This window comes from Pseudorca crassidens, chromosome 9 (assembly GCF_039906515.1).
Source record: "Pseudorca crassidens isolate mPseCra1 chromosome 9, mPseCra1.hap1, whole genome shotgun sequence".
Lineage (NCBI taxonomy): Eukaryota > Metazoa > Chordata > Mammalia > Artiodactyla > Delphinidae > Pseudorca > Pseudorca crassidens.
In genome coordinates, this window is record NC_090304.1 from 5,511,426 (window position 1) to 5,528,286 (window position 16,861).

Here is a 16,861-nt window from a genome sequence, read left to right on the forward strand (position 1 = left end):
TGTGACAATCATCAACCCCATGGTTTTTAGTTTAAAAAATGGTAAAGATTAGGGCTTCCCTGGTGGCGCAGTGGTTAAGAATCCGCCTGCCAATGCAGGCGACACAGGTTCGAGCCCTGGTCCAGGAAGATCCCACATGCCGTGGAGCAACTAAGCCCGTGAGCCACGGCTACTGAGCCTGCGCTCTAGAGCCTGCGAGCCACAACTACTGAGCCCATGTGCCTAGAGCCTGTGCTCCACAACAAGAGAAGCCAGCACAATGAGAAGTCCGCGCACCGCAACAAAGGGTAGCCCCCGCTCGCTGCAACTAGAGAAAGCCCGCGTGCAGCAACGAAGACCCAATGCAGCCAAAAAAAAATAAACTAAATACATTTATAAAAAACACAAATGGTAAAGATTTGCCTCAATGCCAGGGAAGTGGAGTTAGATGAATCAGCAGTGGACCCTGCCTGCTACTTTGGATGCAAGGCAGGGTGACACTTCACAAGACCCCCGGAGCTGTCTCAGGGTGTTCGAACCGGGAGCAATATGTATCTCTCCTGCTTGTTTTTCTACAAGGAGCATCTATTATTTTTATAGTGAGAACAAAAATAGAACCTAGTATAGAGAAAACCATTAGACAACAGTGAGGGTAGACGTGACAGGGAGTGCTTGAGGTCTGGATGGGGTGGGAGGGGCCGCTGACCTTGCTCTGTTCTCTGCCCTGCAGGTCACATGGGCTGTGTTTATCTGGGTCCCCTCTAGGACAGCCTCATAGGAAGTCTCAAGGCTCCCTGACAGCAGCTTCTTAAGCCATGCAAAAATTCTTTCTGGAAACAAGGGGATTTATAAGTCAGGGTTTAGTGAACAGAAACCAACCTAGGTCTTTTGAGTAGAGAAGATCTAGTACAGGGAATTGGGTTGGTGAGGGAGCCTGGAAAGGTCAAAGGGAGGAAGTGGTGTCACCAGACCCCAGAGGGTCAAGGTCAGCCAGGGAAAGCTAGACCATGGTAGGACTGCTCTGTGGACACTGGGACCCTGGAGGAGTCAAGCCACTGTCCACGTGCTCCCCCATCCCCACCCTAGTTATGCCCTGGCTCTCACCTCCTCCCAAACCCAGAACCTCCCACTGGCCGAGCCTAACCAGGGAGCCTGTTGCACAAGTATTTGTCTCTCCAGGAGCAGTTTGCCAGTCACATCCGAACCCCAGTCTGGACTGATCCGGAGATATTTTCTTGGTAATTGACAGAGTTCCTGAGCGTCAGCGGATTCTAGGAGCCCAGAGCCTGAAACCACCTGCTTCTCAAATTCATCCAGGGTCACTGTGTCAAAAGCTAACAAGACCGAAATTACTCCTCACTCAGCTTGGGACATTTGAATTTGCATTCTTCATGTCAGTGTTTTTAAAAATTAATCGATATTTAAAATTTAGATGTAAATATATTTCCTTTTCGCTTTTAATAAGATTAGGACAGTGTCATTAACCACTGGGTGCCGTAATGGCAGGTGTGGAAACAAGCTACCAGGACCCCACCCCCGCCCCCGCCACAAATGTTCTAAAATGAGTTGATTTTAATAATGCAATTCAAAATTAAAAGTTACCAACATCACAGAAGGAGTCCACATGTAACAAGGACTCCAAGGACTTAATTAAATCATTTTAGGGCCCTAAATGGTACAGTAACCTCTGTTTTAGGCATGGACCAAGACCCCACAGAAAGCAAGCAATATTGCAGAAAGCCAACACCTAAGAAGTAGCTGCCAGAGACTTCCCTGGCCGTCCAGTGGTTGACTCCGAGCTTCCACTGCAGGGGGCGCGAGTTTGATCCCTGGTCAGGGAACTAAGATCCCACATGCTGTAGCGGCGGCCAAAAAAAAAAAAGGAAAAGAAAAAAGAAGTAGCTGTCAGTGGGGCTCAGCACAGGGGAGGCCAGGAGGATCCACTGGTATAGGCAGACCACCCACTTCCTGGAGCAGTGTCTCTGCTCCCCTCCTACCTTCTCTTTGCTTTCTGGCTGGTTCACAAAACACACTCCACTTGATTTCGTCTTGGGGGTCCCTCCTGGTGGGAGATAAACAGCCTGTGAGTTCTGGGTCTGCCCAAGGCATCTGCTGTTCAGTAAGCCTTGCCCCCCTTCCCCATGAGCACACAAGCCCGCCCAGGAGGCCTTTACCCTTTCTTCGACGACGCACACCCGCTCTGGGTAAATACTGGGCCACCTGAAAACCTCAAAATGCTGGACGGGGGGCTCTCGGGCGAAGGGAGCTTCAGGTGGCTGCATCTGGGAGCTTCCTGACCCCTTCAGAGGTCACGCCATCTTCCCTTTGCCCCTTTATAGGACTTTTGTGGGCTTGCCCTCTTTCCAACATAGGGACAACTAAAAATCTTCCCTGTCCTCTCTCTCTCTAAGAGCCATTGGGCCTGGGACACTGCCCCTCTCTTTCCTTGGGTGCAATAAAAGAAATGCTCACATATTGATGTCTGGGGAAGTCATGCTGGCTTATCCGTGAGTTAACTTGAACTTGATGCTAACTGGAACAGTCTGTTTGTGGCCTTCCAAGCATACATTGTACATCTGCTTTAACCATTAAAGAAAAGGGCACACTGACCAGAAGCAAAGAATGTCCATGTTAAAATAAAGATGAGGGCTTCCCTGGTGGCGCAGTTGTTGGGGGTCCGCCTGCCGATGCGGGGGCCGCGGGTTCGTGCCCCGGTCCGGGAGGATCCCACATGCCGCGGAGCGGCTGGGCCCGTGAGCCATGGCCGCTGAGCCTGCGCGTCCGGAGCCTGTGCTCCGCGACGGGAGGGGCCGCGGCAGTGGGAGGCCCGCGTACCGCAAAAAAAAAACCAAAACAAAACAAAAGGGAAAAATAAAGATGAAATGCGTCCCTTCCAGGGACGCCAATGCTGGTGCTCCTTTGATAATAAGACTTCTTTCTCAAGTGCCAAGGCCATACTGACTCTCTGTGTACGTACTGATCTGTTTTTTTGAAACCATGAAGGAATGTCTCCCTGACTTGTTGGATGTTCTTTGTTCTGACAAGGCATAAAACTGTGCTGAAAACCACGCTTCTCCAGAGCAGTTCCTCGGAGTTATCTGAGAGGCTGTCTTCTGGGCTATAGCCCTCAGTTTGGCTCAAATAAAACTCTTTTCTATTCCCAGTACAGATTGTTTATTGATTATTTTTTCATTGACAGGTGTCACACTCCCCTCTCTTGCCCCTAAAGGTCTCCTCTGGCCTCTGAGATGCTGCTCTTCCTCCTGGCCCCTAGGCTGGCCCCCTCCATCCTGTTTTCAGTGTGCAGAAGCCTTTTTCACCTACTCCTGTTTTGCAAGGGAGGAAATATTGGGGTGAGGGAAGATGAGGTGAGGGGGCTTCCCACACTAACGCCCAGACAAGACCGGGCACCCTGGGGACCCCGCTGCATGGCAAGCGGGCCCTTCCCCCACCCTTCCTCCCTGGCTCATCCCAGCTTCTCCGTTCTCCGTCCAAGGAGCTGGAGGAGCCAGGTGCACTTGGCTGAGGGATTTCGTTCCATGACTGCTGCAGGTGCAGAAGGTGGCAGACAGGGAGGTCATTTCCAGACCACAGATGCCAGTCTCCACCCAGGCCCAGGGGCCCCCTTTCTGATACGGTTTCAGGAGGGTGCCCTCTTAGGAGGGGCCAGGGCTCCTCCCTGGTATCCTCCTCACCCACCCTCTGTGGTCACACCGGCCACCTCGGACAGCTACCTTCCCCTCCGGCCTGGTCTCCCACCGGCCCGCTCAGTTCTACAGGACTGCATCCTCCTGGGGGCGGCAAAGTCCACTGCCTGCATGTGCCCCAAGCCCCATGACCTCCTGGACCTCATCATCCTTCCCCACCCCGTGCCATGGCCATACCCTGGACTTTGTCATCTCCCAAGGTAATGAGCCCTGCATCCACTCTCTGACCACAGGCCCCCCAGTGCCCACTGCATCCCTGCTCTCCCGCCTCCTCCTTGCCTCTGGACCACCTTGGGCCCCGCCCTCTCTCTTGCTCCTTCCCTGTCTCCCACTGCCAGGTCCTGGCTGCCTGACTCCGCCTGTCTGCTTTACTCACATCTGCACCTGGGCACGGTCTGGAGAAAGTTCCACCACCTTGCAGCCAGGAGCCTCTGTAAATTCACACCCTCCACATGGCCAGCTCTCCACCTTCCCAGCAGCCCTTCTGGGGTGGGTATTTGTCATCCATTTACCCGCCCCGGGAAGGACCCCTCCTGGAAGGAGCAGGGGAAGGGGCTCTCCAACCGGAAGGAACAGCTTGTGCATTGTTCAGAGTGGGGGGGGAAGGAGGGGAACTGGGTCATTTAAAATAATTAATTAATTAATTTTCGGCTGCATTGGGTCTTGGTTGCTGCACGCGGGCTTCTCATTGCAGTGGCTTCTCGTGTTGCAGAGCACAGGCTCTAGGCGCGTGGACTCAGTAGTTGCAGCATGCGGGCTCAGTAGTTGTGGCACATGGATTTCAGTAGTTGTGGCGTGTGGGCTTAGCTGCTCCGCGGCATGTGGGATCTTCCTGGACCAGGGCTCAAACCTGTGTCCCCTGCATTGGCAGGCGGATTCTTAACCACTGCGCCACCAGGGAAGCCCCCTCTACCCATCTTTAAATCGGTTTTTGTTGTTGTTGTTATTGAGTTGTATGAATTCCTTTATGTATTTTGGATATTAACCCCTTATTAGATGCATAGTTTGTAAACACTCTCCCACATTCCATCGGTTGCCTTTTTATTTTAATTATTTCTTTTGCAGTGTAGACATTTTAAGTTTGATGTAGTCCCACTTGTTTTTTCTTTTGTTTTTCATGCTTTTGATGTCGTGTCCGAGAAATCATTACCAAGACCCATGTTGAGGAGCTACTGTTTTCTTCTAGGAGTTTTAGGTTATGGGGTCTTATGTGTCTTTGATCCATTTGAAGTTAATTTCTGTGCATACTGTGCGACAGAGGTCCCATTTCATTCTGGGCATGTGGTTATCCAGTTTTCCCGACACCATTTGTTGAGGAGACTATCCTGAAACCAATATTTTTAAAAGCTTCCCAGAGTACTTCTAACCAGGCTGACACCCAGAGCTGTGGAGTGTCAGCTCGAGCAAAGCAGAAATTTCATGGGCTCTCACTGCAGCCCCAGACCCAGGGCCCAGTCAGGCAGGGGCAGGAGGCTCTGGTCCCTGCTACAGGGTGGTGTGTGTGTGTGTGGGGGTCGCCCCCCTGCAGTCCGGCAGCCCCCACAATCTCGGCCTCCCAGGGGCCCTGCCAGAGCTCCCACTTACGGGTGCCCAAAGGAAGCTCAGGGTGAGCGGGAGGTGGGCACGGGCTGCCAAGTCCTGCGGCGGGAGCCCTCTCCCCCCCCCACCCGCTATGAGGGCTCTTTGCTGACCTGCAAACAAACCAAATGGGTCAGGGATGACAGTGGTAGGGGTAGGGCTGGAGGTGGGGTAGGGATGACAGTGGTAGGGGTAGGGCTGGAGGTGGGGTAGGGATGACAGTGGTAGGGGTAGGGCTGGAGGTGGGGTAGGGATGACAGTGGTAGGGGTAGGGCTGGAGGTGGGGTAGGGATGACAGTGGTAGGGGTAAGGCTGAGGGGAGTTATTATGGGCCTGGCACTTTCCTAAGGTTTTGCATTAACTCAGTAATCCCGAAAGAGCCCTTGGAAGTCGTGCTGAGTATCCCTGATTTACAGGTGAGGAAATGAGGCACAGAGAAGTGGAGTTAATCCCCAAAGTTACAATACCGGGAAGTGGCAGAGCTGGGATTCCAACTCGCACCTCGCATTCCTGAGGCCGCGATGGACGCACGGGCACTCCCCTACACACACGCACACGCACACGCACACGCGCTGGGCACGCCCCCAGCGGCGCCAGGCCCTCCCCTCGTGGAGGAGGTGGGCCCCGGGGCGGGGCGAGGCAGGTCCCGGCGCCCGGAGGAAGTAGGGGTCCGCTGCCGGACTAGTCCTCCGGCTGGTCCAGCCATGGAGGCGGAGCCGCCGCTCTATCCGGTGGCGGGGGCCGTGGGTGCGCAGGGCGATGAGGACCAACTCGGGGTCCCAGACGGGCCCGAGGCCCCGGTGAGCGGGGACGGGGAAGGCGTGGCGGCGCGGGGACCAGAAGGGCCGGGGTCTCCCCCGCGGGAGCGGGATGCGGCCCCAGGGCCAGGGGGGGTGCCGGGGGCGGCCGGGGATGGACGCGGGGCTCCGGGGGTGCAGTGGCCGGGTTCGAGCGCCGTCGTGCCCCGCAGCTGGACGAGCTGGTGGGCGCGTACCCCAACTACAACGAGCAGGAGGAGGAGCGCCGCTACTACCGCCGCAAGCGGCTCGGCGTGCTCAAGAACGTGCTGGCGGCCAGCGCGGGCGGCATGCTCACCTACGGCGTCTACCTGGGTAGGCGGCCCGCCGCGCCCCGCGGGTTGGCGGGTTGGGCCTCTGGCCACGCCGTTCCGCCCCGGGCCAGGCGAGGTGGCACGGCCCGGCGGGTTCTGCGCTGGGACCCAAGTCTTTCCCCTTCCCCCCGCGCGCCCTCCCCAGACCTGAGGTTTCTCAGGGAAAGAGAAACCTTGGGGCCAGTCGGCTCCCTTCCTCTTTCACTTCTTCTGCGCCCTCACAGCTGCAGCTGCGGCCTCCGCAATGGGGGGACGGTGCAGTGTCCCCGGGGCCCAGCCACAGGCTTCGTGAGTGTGTGGGCGGGCCCTGGGCGCCCTGGGCAGGTCTGCTGCCTTCGGAATCAGGGGCGCTGAGGTCCAAGTGGCTGGCGGAGGGGGGGGGCGGGGGCGGGGCGGGGGTCTGGATTCAAGTCGCTGTCGTGGCCACTGGCAGGTAGGACTCTTGGCCCAGCCTGGGCTTCCCCTCTGTCCTCATAGGCGTTGGAGTCGGGGATCCCTTTGGTGCCAGGCTTGCGTTCCAGCCTCTGCTTGGTTGCCCCCAGAGCCAGGTCGCCCCCTCCATGCCTGCTCCCTGTACCCAGGCCTTCTGCAGATGCAGCTGATCCTGCACTACGATGAGACCTACCGGGAGGTGAAATACGGCAACATGGGGCTGCCTGACATCGACAGCAAGATGCTGATGGGCATCAACGTGACCCCCATCGTGGCCCTGCTCTACACACCTGTGCTCATCAGGTGCGACACTGCTGTCTCTATGAGGGCTGCCTCCCTGATCTTGAAGGGGTGCGAGGGCTGGTGGACATGGCGTCTCCAGCTGTCCTGGTGTTCTTGGGGGTGGGGTGGGGAGAGAACTTGCCTACCTGGAGGGGTGAGAGAGAAGGGGTGAAACCCAGGTTTGGGGAAGAAACAAGAGCTTTGCAACCAAGGCACCTTGGGTTTCAAGCAACAGAAATTCACTCAGGCTCCTTCCCTCAGATTGCCCGTACCCCATGTGGCATCATCTTCATGCCCTCCTTTATGGCCTGGAGCTACAATGACCTTTTGAGATCAGGGCTGTGGAGTTTCTGGAGAGAATCTGATCAGCCGGCAAAGCCCAGGAACGCACCGCGAGCCCAACCAGCTGTGGCAGTGTTGAGGGACATTTCTCACTGAAAAGGGTGTGGCTGGGCAGGCGCCCCAGGGGGTCTCCTCCATACTGGAGCCTTAGTGGCATCTGGTGCAGTACAAAAATGCCCTCCACAAGTATCCTACCGCCAGGCAGTAGATCTGTGCTCAGATGGGACCCAGAGATCAGTGGACACATTAGATGAGTTCCCCTGTCTTTCCGAAACAATAACAACCCCCTCACACTCTTTTATCACAATTGCACAAGCAACATTAGAATCGTAATTGAAATCAGAAAAAAGAAAACCCCTCCCAAGCCCTCCAGGCAATCAGCTGACTTTGTTTTCCCAGCGGCATGCATGGATAACGTTTCTGTCCTTGTCAACTGGAGTACGTGTATGGGCGTGCATATGTGCATGTGCAGTGTCACTTTTGCTTTCTTTTCACTGCACACCTCTTGGCCTGCTTCACAGTGGGGACTTTCGTGATGTTAGCATCTTCTGCAGACGTGGGGGCACTGAACTGTGGCTCAGGGCTGGACGTTGCGGCTCCCTCTTCTGTTTTGCATGTTCCCTTTATGCTTCTGGCTGTTTCCTCATCTTAAAATTAAAGAAAGAAAGAGAGAGAGAAAGAAAGGGAGGGAGGGAGGAAGGAAGGAAGAAGGAAAGAAAGAAAGCCTCCTAGAATAAACTCTCAGAACCGCCCTTACTAGGTCAGAAGCGTATAAAAGGCTTTCTGGCTCTTGAAACCTAGCAGTATTATTAATGGCAAACTCATTTCATTTCCTATGTGCTGGGCGTTGTATAAGCGTATCGCATTCCCTACAACCAAGGTGGATGCTCTGATCTTAGACACGGGGAGACCAAGAGGTTGAACCCATCCCCACAGGCAGCAACTGGCAGATTGAAGGTCTGAACCCAGGCAGTGACTCCAAACCCCATGCTTGCCCCCCAACCCAAACTACCAGGCTGACTTTCCAAAGGGCTGTACTATCTGCATGACCTCTGGCTGTATGTATTCTTTTTAAAACCACAGCCTCACCAGCAATGAGTGCTAGTATTTTTACTTTTTGTGTTTCAAAATTTACAGTGCAGTTTGGGTGCCCTTCCCCAAATAGATCAGAGGAGGCTGCCTGTCAATTTATTATATGGCAGGATAAGGATAGTTAAAGAACCAGGACCCTGCAATAGAAGAGAAAGTAATTGTATCAGAAAACCAGAGTCATTGAGCTTTGAGCTTCCTGGAAACTCAGATAAAGAAAGGAAATAATGAGCACAAATATTCAAACAAACAGAACCGAAAACAAAACCAACCCAAAGACCGCAATGGTTGTGTCTAGCCTGATCAGCCTCCAGTGCCCTGAATGGGCCCTTATCCTGTCCCTCGTCAACCTGCCTCTAACACGGTGCAACATTCTCCCAGAGCCAGTGAGGCCGTTGTTCTACAAGAAACTTCCCGACTGACCACAGTGGACTGAAAGGGCAAAGTGCAGAGGGGAAGGGGCGCCAGGGTTCCTCTCCCTGGTCCTCAGTCCCAGCTTGGGACAAGTCCCTCAGCTGTTCACCTGGGTCCTGTAGTCACTGCACGTGGGTGGAGAAGGGGGGCTGGCGAGTCAGCCCAGGACACAAATGAGGGTTGCATGTGCCCAAGGGCCACTGACTTATGACACCCTCTCCCCGCTTTATCTCCTCTATCCCTGCAGTGGCCGTGAGAGGCTCGAGGTTGGGGCAGAGCCCACATTACAGGTGTCTGGTTAGAGTGGCTCCCCTGAGGCCACCTGCAAGTCCATGTCTCTGAGACTTATCTTAGGACCCTCGACTCCAAGGCCAGGGGTCCCTCCCCACCTCATACAGCCTCAGGAGCTGGGGCCTGGCGTTGTGGCCACGCTGCTTTCGGGCTGCAGCGGTCTGGATGTGCGCGTGGTGGCAGCATCCTCATCCTACTGCTCGCAGGTTTTTTGGCACCAAGTGGATGATGTTCCTGGCTGTGGGCATCTACGCCCTCTTTGTCTCCACCAACTACTGGGAGCGCTACTACACGCTTGTGCCCTCAGCCGTGGCGCTGGGCATGGCCATTGTGCCTCTTTGGGCCTCCATGGGCAACTACATCACCAGGTGAGCCTGGTGGGCAGCAGGGTGGGAAACTGGAGACCTGGCAGAGCCTCTCCTGTGTTGCCCACCTCGTCTTGGGGACCTTGGACCAGCCCCATCCGCCCTCTGGGCCTCAGTTTTCCTGTTCGTGAGACATTGGCTGGCCAGTCCATAAGCCTGGGTGCAGAGGTTGGGCTGGGGAGAGCCTTCTCTCCTTTGTGGTCCAGGATGGCCCAGAAATACTATGAGTACTCCCACTACAAAGAGCAGGACGAACAGGGCCCCCAGCAGCGCCCGCCTCGGGGCTCCCACGCACCCTACCTCCTGGTCTTCCAGGCCATCTTCTACAGCTTCTTCCACGTGAGTGCCGTGTGTGGGGACCCTGGGGGTGGGGTATTCCAGGTCCAGAATCACACATTGGAGCCCATTCCACAGTCTTTTCAGCCCTCTAATCCCACTGCCCTTTCTTGAGCCAACTCCTGTTTGCTTACCTCTGGTGACAGAGACCTCATTCCCTCCCTGTCTACAGCGCTGACCAGGAGGAAGTCTTCCTGCACTGGGCATCCCCCCCCAACCAGGCTGCCCCCCGAGAGGTGGGAGGGCTCCTGTTCCCCCAGGGCTGTGCCCAGACCCGCTCCCAGATTGTGCCTGTGCTCCTTGCCCGGTTCCATGCCCCAAGCCTGACCCAAGCTACCCTCCTGCCCACAGCTGAGCTTTGCCTGCGCCCAGCTGCCCATGATCTACTTCCTGAACCATTACCTGTATGACCTGAACCACACACTATACAAAGTGCAGAACTGCGGTTAGTGCTCATGGGGGTGGGGTCCCTAAGGTCTGCTCACCTCCCCCACTGAGTCACCCAGCAGACACTGGGCCCTCAAGGGAAGAAAGGATGCCCTCGCTCACAGGACTCAGGGCTGAGAGCCTGGTGTCCTACAGCTCTGATGACCAAGGCACAGGGCCTTGTCGTTAGGACATCTGATCCAGCTTGGGGTGGTGGTGAGGTGCATCAGGGAAGGCTGCCTGGAGGAGGTGCCATCTGGGCTGAGGCTGCCTGTGGGGTCTCTCAGGGCCAAGTATACCCTCAGTGCAGGGCAAATGTATGGAGGTGGGAGGTGGACTGGCTCCCACGGCAGCCTCAGGGCAATAGGGCAGGAGGGAGGGGAGGTGCTTTCAGCCCCAGTGGCCCTCACCTCCAAAGTGCTTCCCAAAGGAACCCTGCCTTTGCCGGCAGGGTCCTTGCCCACCCCCTCTAACCCTCCCCTCCCCTGCCTGCTTTGCTGCATTTCTTTGTGGCCCAGCTGACAGTGTGCCCTGCTCCCTGCCTCACGATGCCCCCCACCCTCCTCTTTCTCAGGCACAAACAGCCAGGGCATCCTCACCGGCTTCAACAAGACGGTTCTGCGGACGCTACCGCGGAGCCGAAACCTCATCGTGGTGGAGAGCGTGCTCATGGCGGTGGCCTTCCTGGCCATGCTGCTGGTGCGGCCCGGGTTGGGGGTGTGACGGGGTCAGATCTGGGGACCGTGGCGGGGAGAGAGGAATGCGGGCTGGGCGCGCGGAGGGCGGGCCGGAGGCTTATTCTGAGTCCAGAGTTAGGGCTGAGTCCTGGGGAGGGGGCCTGAGCCGAGGAGCTGGGCTGGAGGCTCGGAGGTGTGGCTGGTGCCTGCGGACTGAGAGAGGAATTGGAATCCCAGAGGCCAGTAAGAGGGGGTCCAGGCCTGGTCCGGGGTCGAGCTGAAGACAGGGTCCTAGAGGATTGGCTGTGACACGGGCTGGATCTAGGGCCGAGGGTCAGAAGGTATGGCTCCAACCTGGGGGTGGGACCAGGAGGCAGAGCTAAGGCGTTGGGGGCGTGACTAGGTCGTGTCTTCGGGCTGGAGGCAGGGCTCGGAGGCTCATTTGTGGATTTGCCTGGGGGCGGGGCTGGGTCCCGGGGGCGGGGCCAGGATGCCCGGATGCCCGCCCCCCTCCCGCACCTTCTTGCCTGCAGGTGCTGGGCCTTTGCGGCGCGGCGTACCGGCCCACGGAGGAGATAGACCTGCGCAGCGTGGGCTGGGGCAACATTTTCCAGCTGCCCTTCAAGCACGTGCGCGACTTCCGCCTGCGCCACCTCGTGCCCTTCTTTATCTACAGCGGCTTCGAGGTGCTCTTTGCCTGCACTGGTCTCGCCCTGGTAAGGGCAGCCTGAAGAGCGTTGCCAGATAAAATTACACGACGTTCGTTAAATTTGAATCACAGAATAACAACGAATAAGTTTTGAATATATATGTATAAGTATGTACAAGTACAGTGGGCTCTCTGCATTCGCGGATCCGGAGGGCCCACTGTACTACCCCATTTTTTTTTTTTTTTTTTTTGCGGTACGCGGGCCTCTCACTGTTGTGGCCTCTCCTGTTGCGGAGCACAGGCTCCGGACGCGCAGGCTCAGCGGCCATGGCTCACGGGCCCAGCCGCTCCGCGGCATGTGGGATCCTCCCGGACCGGGGCACGAACCCGTGTCCCCCGCATTGGCAGGCGGACTCTCAACCGCTGCGCCACCAGGGAAGCCTGTACTACCCCATTTTATATAAGGGACTTGAGCATCCGCAGGTTTTAGTGTCCGTGAAGCGTCCTGGAACCAATCCCCCGCAGACACCAAGGGACAATTGTAGGCCCAGATATTCCCCTCCTCCTTTTCCCTCTCTCCCCCGATCCCGCCCCTACCTTGGGAAAGTTACTTTCACCTCTCTAAGCCTGTTTCCTCATCTGTGAAGTCTCTAATGGCCATGCTGACTTCCAGAGGAGTTGCACTGTTGAGATGGGATAAACAGCCATCAAGTGTTTGGCTCCGTGCGGGTTTCAGCCTTGGTGTCTGGGGACACTGTCCAAGCATTTTCTCACTGTCTGTCCCCGAGGAACCTTCCCACAAGCCTCGGAGGAAGCTGGCCCTGCGGTGGCCTAGAGAGGGCAGGACGTGGCCTGAAGTGAGACCTCGTGGGGAGGGCCAGAGCCTGGGCCTGACCTCCAACCCTCAAACTTCCTGACCTCCAACCCTCATCTCTGTTCCCCCAGGGCTATGGCGTGTGCTCGGTGGGGCTGGAACGCCTGGCGTACGTCCTCGTGGCTTATAGCCTGGGTGCCTCGGCCGCCTCGGCGCTGGGCCTGCTGGGGCTGTGGCTGCCGCGCCCGGCGCCTCTGGTGGCCGGGGCTGGGCTGCACCTGCTGCTCACTGTCAGCCTCTTTTTCTGGGCCCCCGCGCCCCGGGTCCTGCAACACATCGGGGTCCTCTATGCAGTAGCCGTGCTCTGGGGTGTGGGCAGTGCCCTCAACAAGACGGGGCTTAGCAGTGAGTATAGCCGTGGGCCCTGGATGGCTGGGCAGGGGACCCTGGGGCTTCCTCAGGGCGGTTGCGGGGAGCACAGACATCCCAGGGACAGACATGGGGTTGATGGGCACACTGGAGGGCTGTTATGGGGTCCCGTGCACTTGGTGGAGGTAGGTGGGGAATCCCTGTGTGCACTCTAGGGGTGGAAGGAAGTCCCGTGGACACTGCGGGGACAGATGAGGGCTGTGAACACCCTCGAGGCACGCCATGGACATCCTGTGGACCCCCAGGGTGGGCATGGGAGTCAGGGTGAGATCTTGTGGCTCCATGGGCTGGATATGGGGCTCTGTGGACCCCTCTTAGGGACAGTGCAAAAAAACACATTGGGGATGCCTCATTTCATACCAGGGGACAGGGCGCAGCCTGGCATAGTTTTCGTGACACTGGAAGCAGGTGTCAGGGTCTGTGCCCCAGGGAGCATGGGACGCAGCAGGTGGCCCTGTCCACACCCCAGGGGGAAAGTGCACATATGGCATTTTTATGGAGAGGAGCTGGAAGCAGGCTGTAAGATCCCAACAGCAACCTTCAGAGTAGCCAAGTCCAGGCCCCAAGTCTGGGCTGCTAGGGTGGAGGCACTGGGGCCTGGGGCCCTGCTTGCAGAAAGGAGGGGGTGGGACAGAGTTCATCTGTGTGATGCTCTGGGCCCACAGGTGAGCCCTTGCCAGTGACAGGCAGCTGGTACACATGGGTGCAGCCATTTGGGTCTCCCACATCGGCACCTGTTCTGATGGGCCGGTGCCGTTAGCAGTTTTGAGCATCACCCCTATATGGCATGGTGGAGGTCATGCCTGCTGCGGGCTGGGCAGGGGATGGTTCAGGCAACCCCAGCACCCAACATCCGAGAGAGAGAATCAGACACTATATCTGCCACAGGGGATGGAGCCCCACACCCTGGACCACACTGTCCTGGCTGTTTTGCCTCTGGACCTTGAGCCCATGATATGTCTGGACTTGGGCCAGATCCCAGCATCCTCTTCTGCCCAGCTCTGCTTACTCCCTCCTCTTATGCCCCACCCCCCGGGGGGGGGCTCCGTGTCCCTTCACAGCACCCCCATGGGGTACAGTCGCACTGCAGGACCTCAGGATGGGAGTGTCAATGTCCTGAGTGGCTGCCGTGCAGGCTTTCTCCCATTAAAATCTCACAGCACAGCATATACGTGTCATCTCATTTCACAGATGAGAAAAGTGGCTCTGGGGAGTTCACTTACCCCGAGTCACCCACAGACCCAACATCTGAATCCACATCCCTGTGCCAACTCTCTCCACCTTTCAGTCCCGAGAGTGGAATCTGAGTCTCCTGATTCCCTGTCCGAGGCTCTTTCTGCCCCACCCAGGGGAGGATGCTTTGGGAAACACATTCCTCCCTCCCATCTTCAGGTTTGATTTGCAGAAAGCTTGTTGCTACAGCGATTTGCTCACCCTGAGCCCTGGGTGAGGAAAAACAGCCCCTGCAGGCCTGGCACTGCATGCCTGGGGTTCGGAAGAAGGCAGGATGTGACTGCTCACAGAACTTCCCACTTCTGAGGCCACAGATGGGTCCCAGAGCAGGCCCGTTGCATCCCAGCAGGGGGGCCCGCTGCTCCAGCCTCTGCTCAGCTCCCAGGCAGCGTGATAACCAGTGTGTACACTAGGGGGCCAGCCAGGACTGGTTTACAGCGGCTTTCTGGGTGCTCCTGCCAAGGGCTGGGACCAGCACAGGGCATCGGGGGTCACTAGTGGGAGAACAGCAGCTCTGGGCCCCAGCTGGCACCTCTCCCCTTTCTGCCCCGTCCTGCCCACCTGCAGCACTCCTGGGAATCCTGTACGAGGACAAGGAGAGGCAAGACTTCATCTTCACCATCTACCACTGGTGGCAGGCCATAGCCGTCTTCGCAGTCTACTTGGGCTCAAGCCTGCCCATGAAGGTGAGTGCCCCGCCCCCACTCGACCCCCTAGACAACAGAAACTTCCTGAGTGCCCGCCCTGGCCTCACAGCCCCTGAAGGGCACCACTGCCCCAGGCCAGGTCCTGGGCCAAGTCCACTGGGCGGCCCCACACCCATCACTGGCTTATTACTTACCGCATCCCCTCCTGCAGGCCTCAGTTTACCCATTTCTGAAAGGATTCACAGTTTGCTCTCTACTTGTGGGCACATCCCAGCCGCCTTGTGGGTAGTTTGGTAACCTGTTCTCTAGACGTTGGGCTCTGAGATGGTTGCCGAGGGTCTGTCTCCCTTCTTGGCTCTCAGGGGTCCTCGTCCTCTGCTCTCACCTACTGGCGGGTCAGTTTAGCAGGTTCCGGCCAACTTTTTAAAAAATGGGATGGAATAGGGAATAGCAGGGAGTATGCCTGTGAATATGTGTGTACGTACTGAGTTATTTACAGTGATTTCTGACTGCCTGTTACAGTCAAAACCTCTAAGAAGCATTACTTATGATCCCACATGTAAGGGACAGAGTAATCTAAGCTCTGGTAAGGGAGGGCCAGGCCTCCCTTCACATCTACCCTGTGAGGCAAAGGGATTACCATTACAGTTAGGGAAACCGAGGCCCTGATGGATAGGGTGACCATAAGGGACAGGGCTGGGCAGGAGGGTGCCCAGGAAGCATGGGTGGCGGGGCGGCTCCCAGGAGGAGGGAAGGACAGCAGAGGAGCTGCGGGGCTCAAGTCCCAGATGGGAGTGGGCTTATCGGGGCGAGGGGCTGGGCGGGGAGGGCGCAGGACTGAATGCCCGCGGGTCCGCCGCATCCCTCCCTGTGTGCCCAGGCTAAGCTGACGGTGCTGCTGGTGACGCTGGTGGCGGCCGCAGCCTCGTACCTGTGGATGGAGCAGAAGCTGCGGCGGGGCGTGGTCCCGCGCCAGCCCCGCATCCCGCGGCCCCAGCACAAGGTGCGCGGCTACCGCTACCTGGAGGAGGACAACTCTGACGAGAGCGACACAGAGGGCGAGTGCGGCGGCGGCCGGGGGGACTGCGCGGAGGAGGAGGCGGGGCCCGTGGGGTCAGAGCCCGGCCCCAAACCAGCCGGTCTCTGCCGCCGGCCCTGCCCCTACGAACAGGCGCTGGGAGGCGATGGGCCCGAGGAGCAGTGAGGGGCCAAGCCTGATCGCCGGCCTCGGTTTAACGCGTCTCGGGTCAGGGCCTCTATGATTCAGCGCCAACTTCTGGAAAGACCCTTGGCCCACCCGGGGTTCAGGAACGGCCCTCCCAGAGCCCCGGGCGCTTGGGATCCTCCCCGCAGCCCCCTCCAAGGGAGGGTGGGGCCTTGAGACCTCTTGGCCAGGCCCAGAGTGCCTAGGGACCGCACAGCCGAAACCCTCTTCCGACCCCAGGGGCCGCTCTCCACGACCCCCTACCGGCCCCAGCCCCGGGGCTGGGACCCCGCCAGTCCCGTCCCAGCTCTCGGCTACAGGCCTGGGCCGTGTGCGTCGCCCGCTTTGCACATCCTATCCCCATGGTCCGCCAAGAGGTACGACTTTAAGAACATGAGCAATAAAGAGATTTGTGTATTGTCCTGATCCGGAAGTCTCCTGCTGTGGGAGGACATTGACCACCCGGGGTGTGTGCCTGGCTGACCCTGCCCATTGGGCGCTGTGGCCGTCTGCCTTGATCCGGGGGGTGGGGGGGTGAGGGGGCGGGGGGGGGGGTCCCTTAAGCCCCGCCCACCAGACTGTCCTGGCTCCCGGAGGCACCACCCCTCCCCACACCAGCTGGCTTTTGCCAGTCGCACCCGATCAGCTCAGGACAAAGAAGCGCTCTGGGTGGTCTGTAGGGACCGCAGCGGAGTGTGATGGGGCTGCCAGTCCCTCGTCAGTCTAGAGGATGGGACGAAGCCCAGAAACCCAGGTCCCGCTGCCCCGTCCTCAAGCGTCCCCAGCCCTCATGCCCACCCCCATCCTTTTTTTTTTTTTATCCCTTGGGACGCTTCTGCCCACAGCTCCCCAAGGG

At 57.9% G+C, this 16,861-nt stretch overlaps 1 protein-coding gene and 1 long non-coding RNA gene across 3 annotated transcripts; one reads left to right on the plus strand and one right to left on the minus strand.

The window, feature by feature from the left end:
- Positions 1-1,533: 1,533 nt before the first annotated feature.
- On the minus strand, positions 1,534-5,835 carry LOC137229885 (uncharacterized). The gene is made up of 3 exons (XR_010945900.1): positions 5,732-5,835; positions 1,977-2,041; positions 1,534-1,835 (listed from the first exon to the last, which is right to left on the minus strand). It is a non-coding gene; the product is annotated as an uncharacterized lncRNA (long non-coding RNA).
- A 43-nt stretch (positions 5,836-5,878) lies between these two features.
- On the plus strand, positions 5,879-16,431 carry UNC93B1 (unc-93 homolog B1, TLR signaling regulator). Of its 2 annotated transcripts, none has more exons than XM_067748062.1 (11): positions 5,879-6,064; positions 6,235-6,376; positions 6,957-7,110; positions 9,432-9,593; positions 9,797-9,929; positions 10,278-10,371; positions 10,927-11,051; positions 11,563-11,745; positions 12,624-12,897; positions 14,722-14,840; positions 15,682-16,431. In XM_067748062.1, exons 1-11 carry the CDS (start codon positions 5,969-5,971, stop codon positions 16,003-16,005), a joined length of 1,806 nt encoding a protein of 601 aa, XP_067604163.1. In that variant the 5' UTR covers positions 5,879-5,968; the 3' UTR covers positions 16,006-16,431. The 2 variants fall into 2 exon arrangements, with proteins under 2 accessions (XP_067604163.1, XP_067604164.1); XM_067748063.1 differs by having other exon boundaries at positions 5,882-6,064; positions 6,968-7,110.
- Positions 16,432-16,861: the final 430 nt, after the last annotated feature.

What these genes read in the sequence shown, in the direction of transcription:
- UNC93B1 (XM_067748062.1), top strand. Translation starts at nt 5,969, where the DNA reads ATGGAGGCGGAGCCGCCGCTCTATCCGGTGGCGGGGGCCGTGGGTGCG. An exon ending in TACACACCTGTGCTCATCAG is followed by an intron (nt 7,111 to 9,431) that starts GTGCGACACTGC and finishes TACTGCTCGCAG; the next exon opens with GTTTTTTGGCACCAAGTGGA. An exon ending in TCTTCTACAGCTTCTTCCAC is followed by an intron (nt 9,930 to 10,277) that starts GTGAGTGCCGTG and finishes TCCTGCCCACAG; the next exon opens with CTGAGCTTTGCCTGCGCCCA.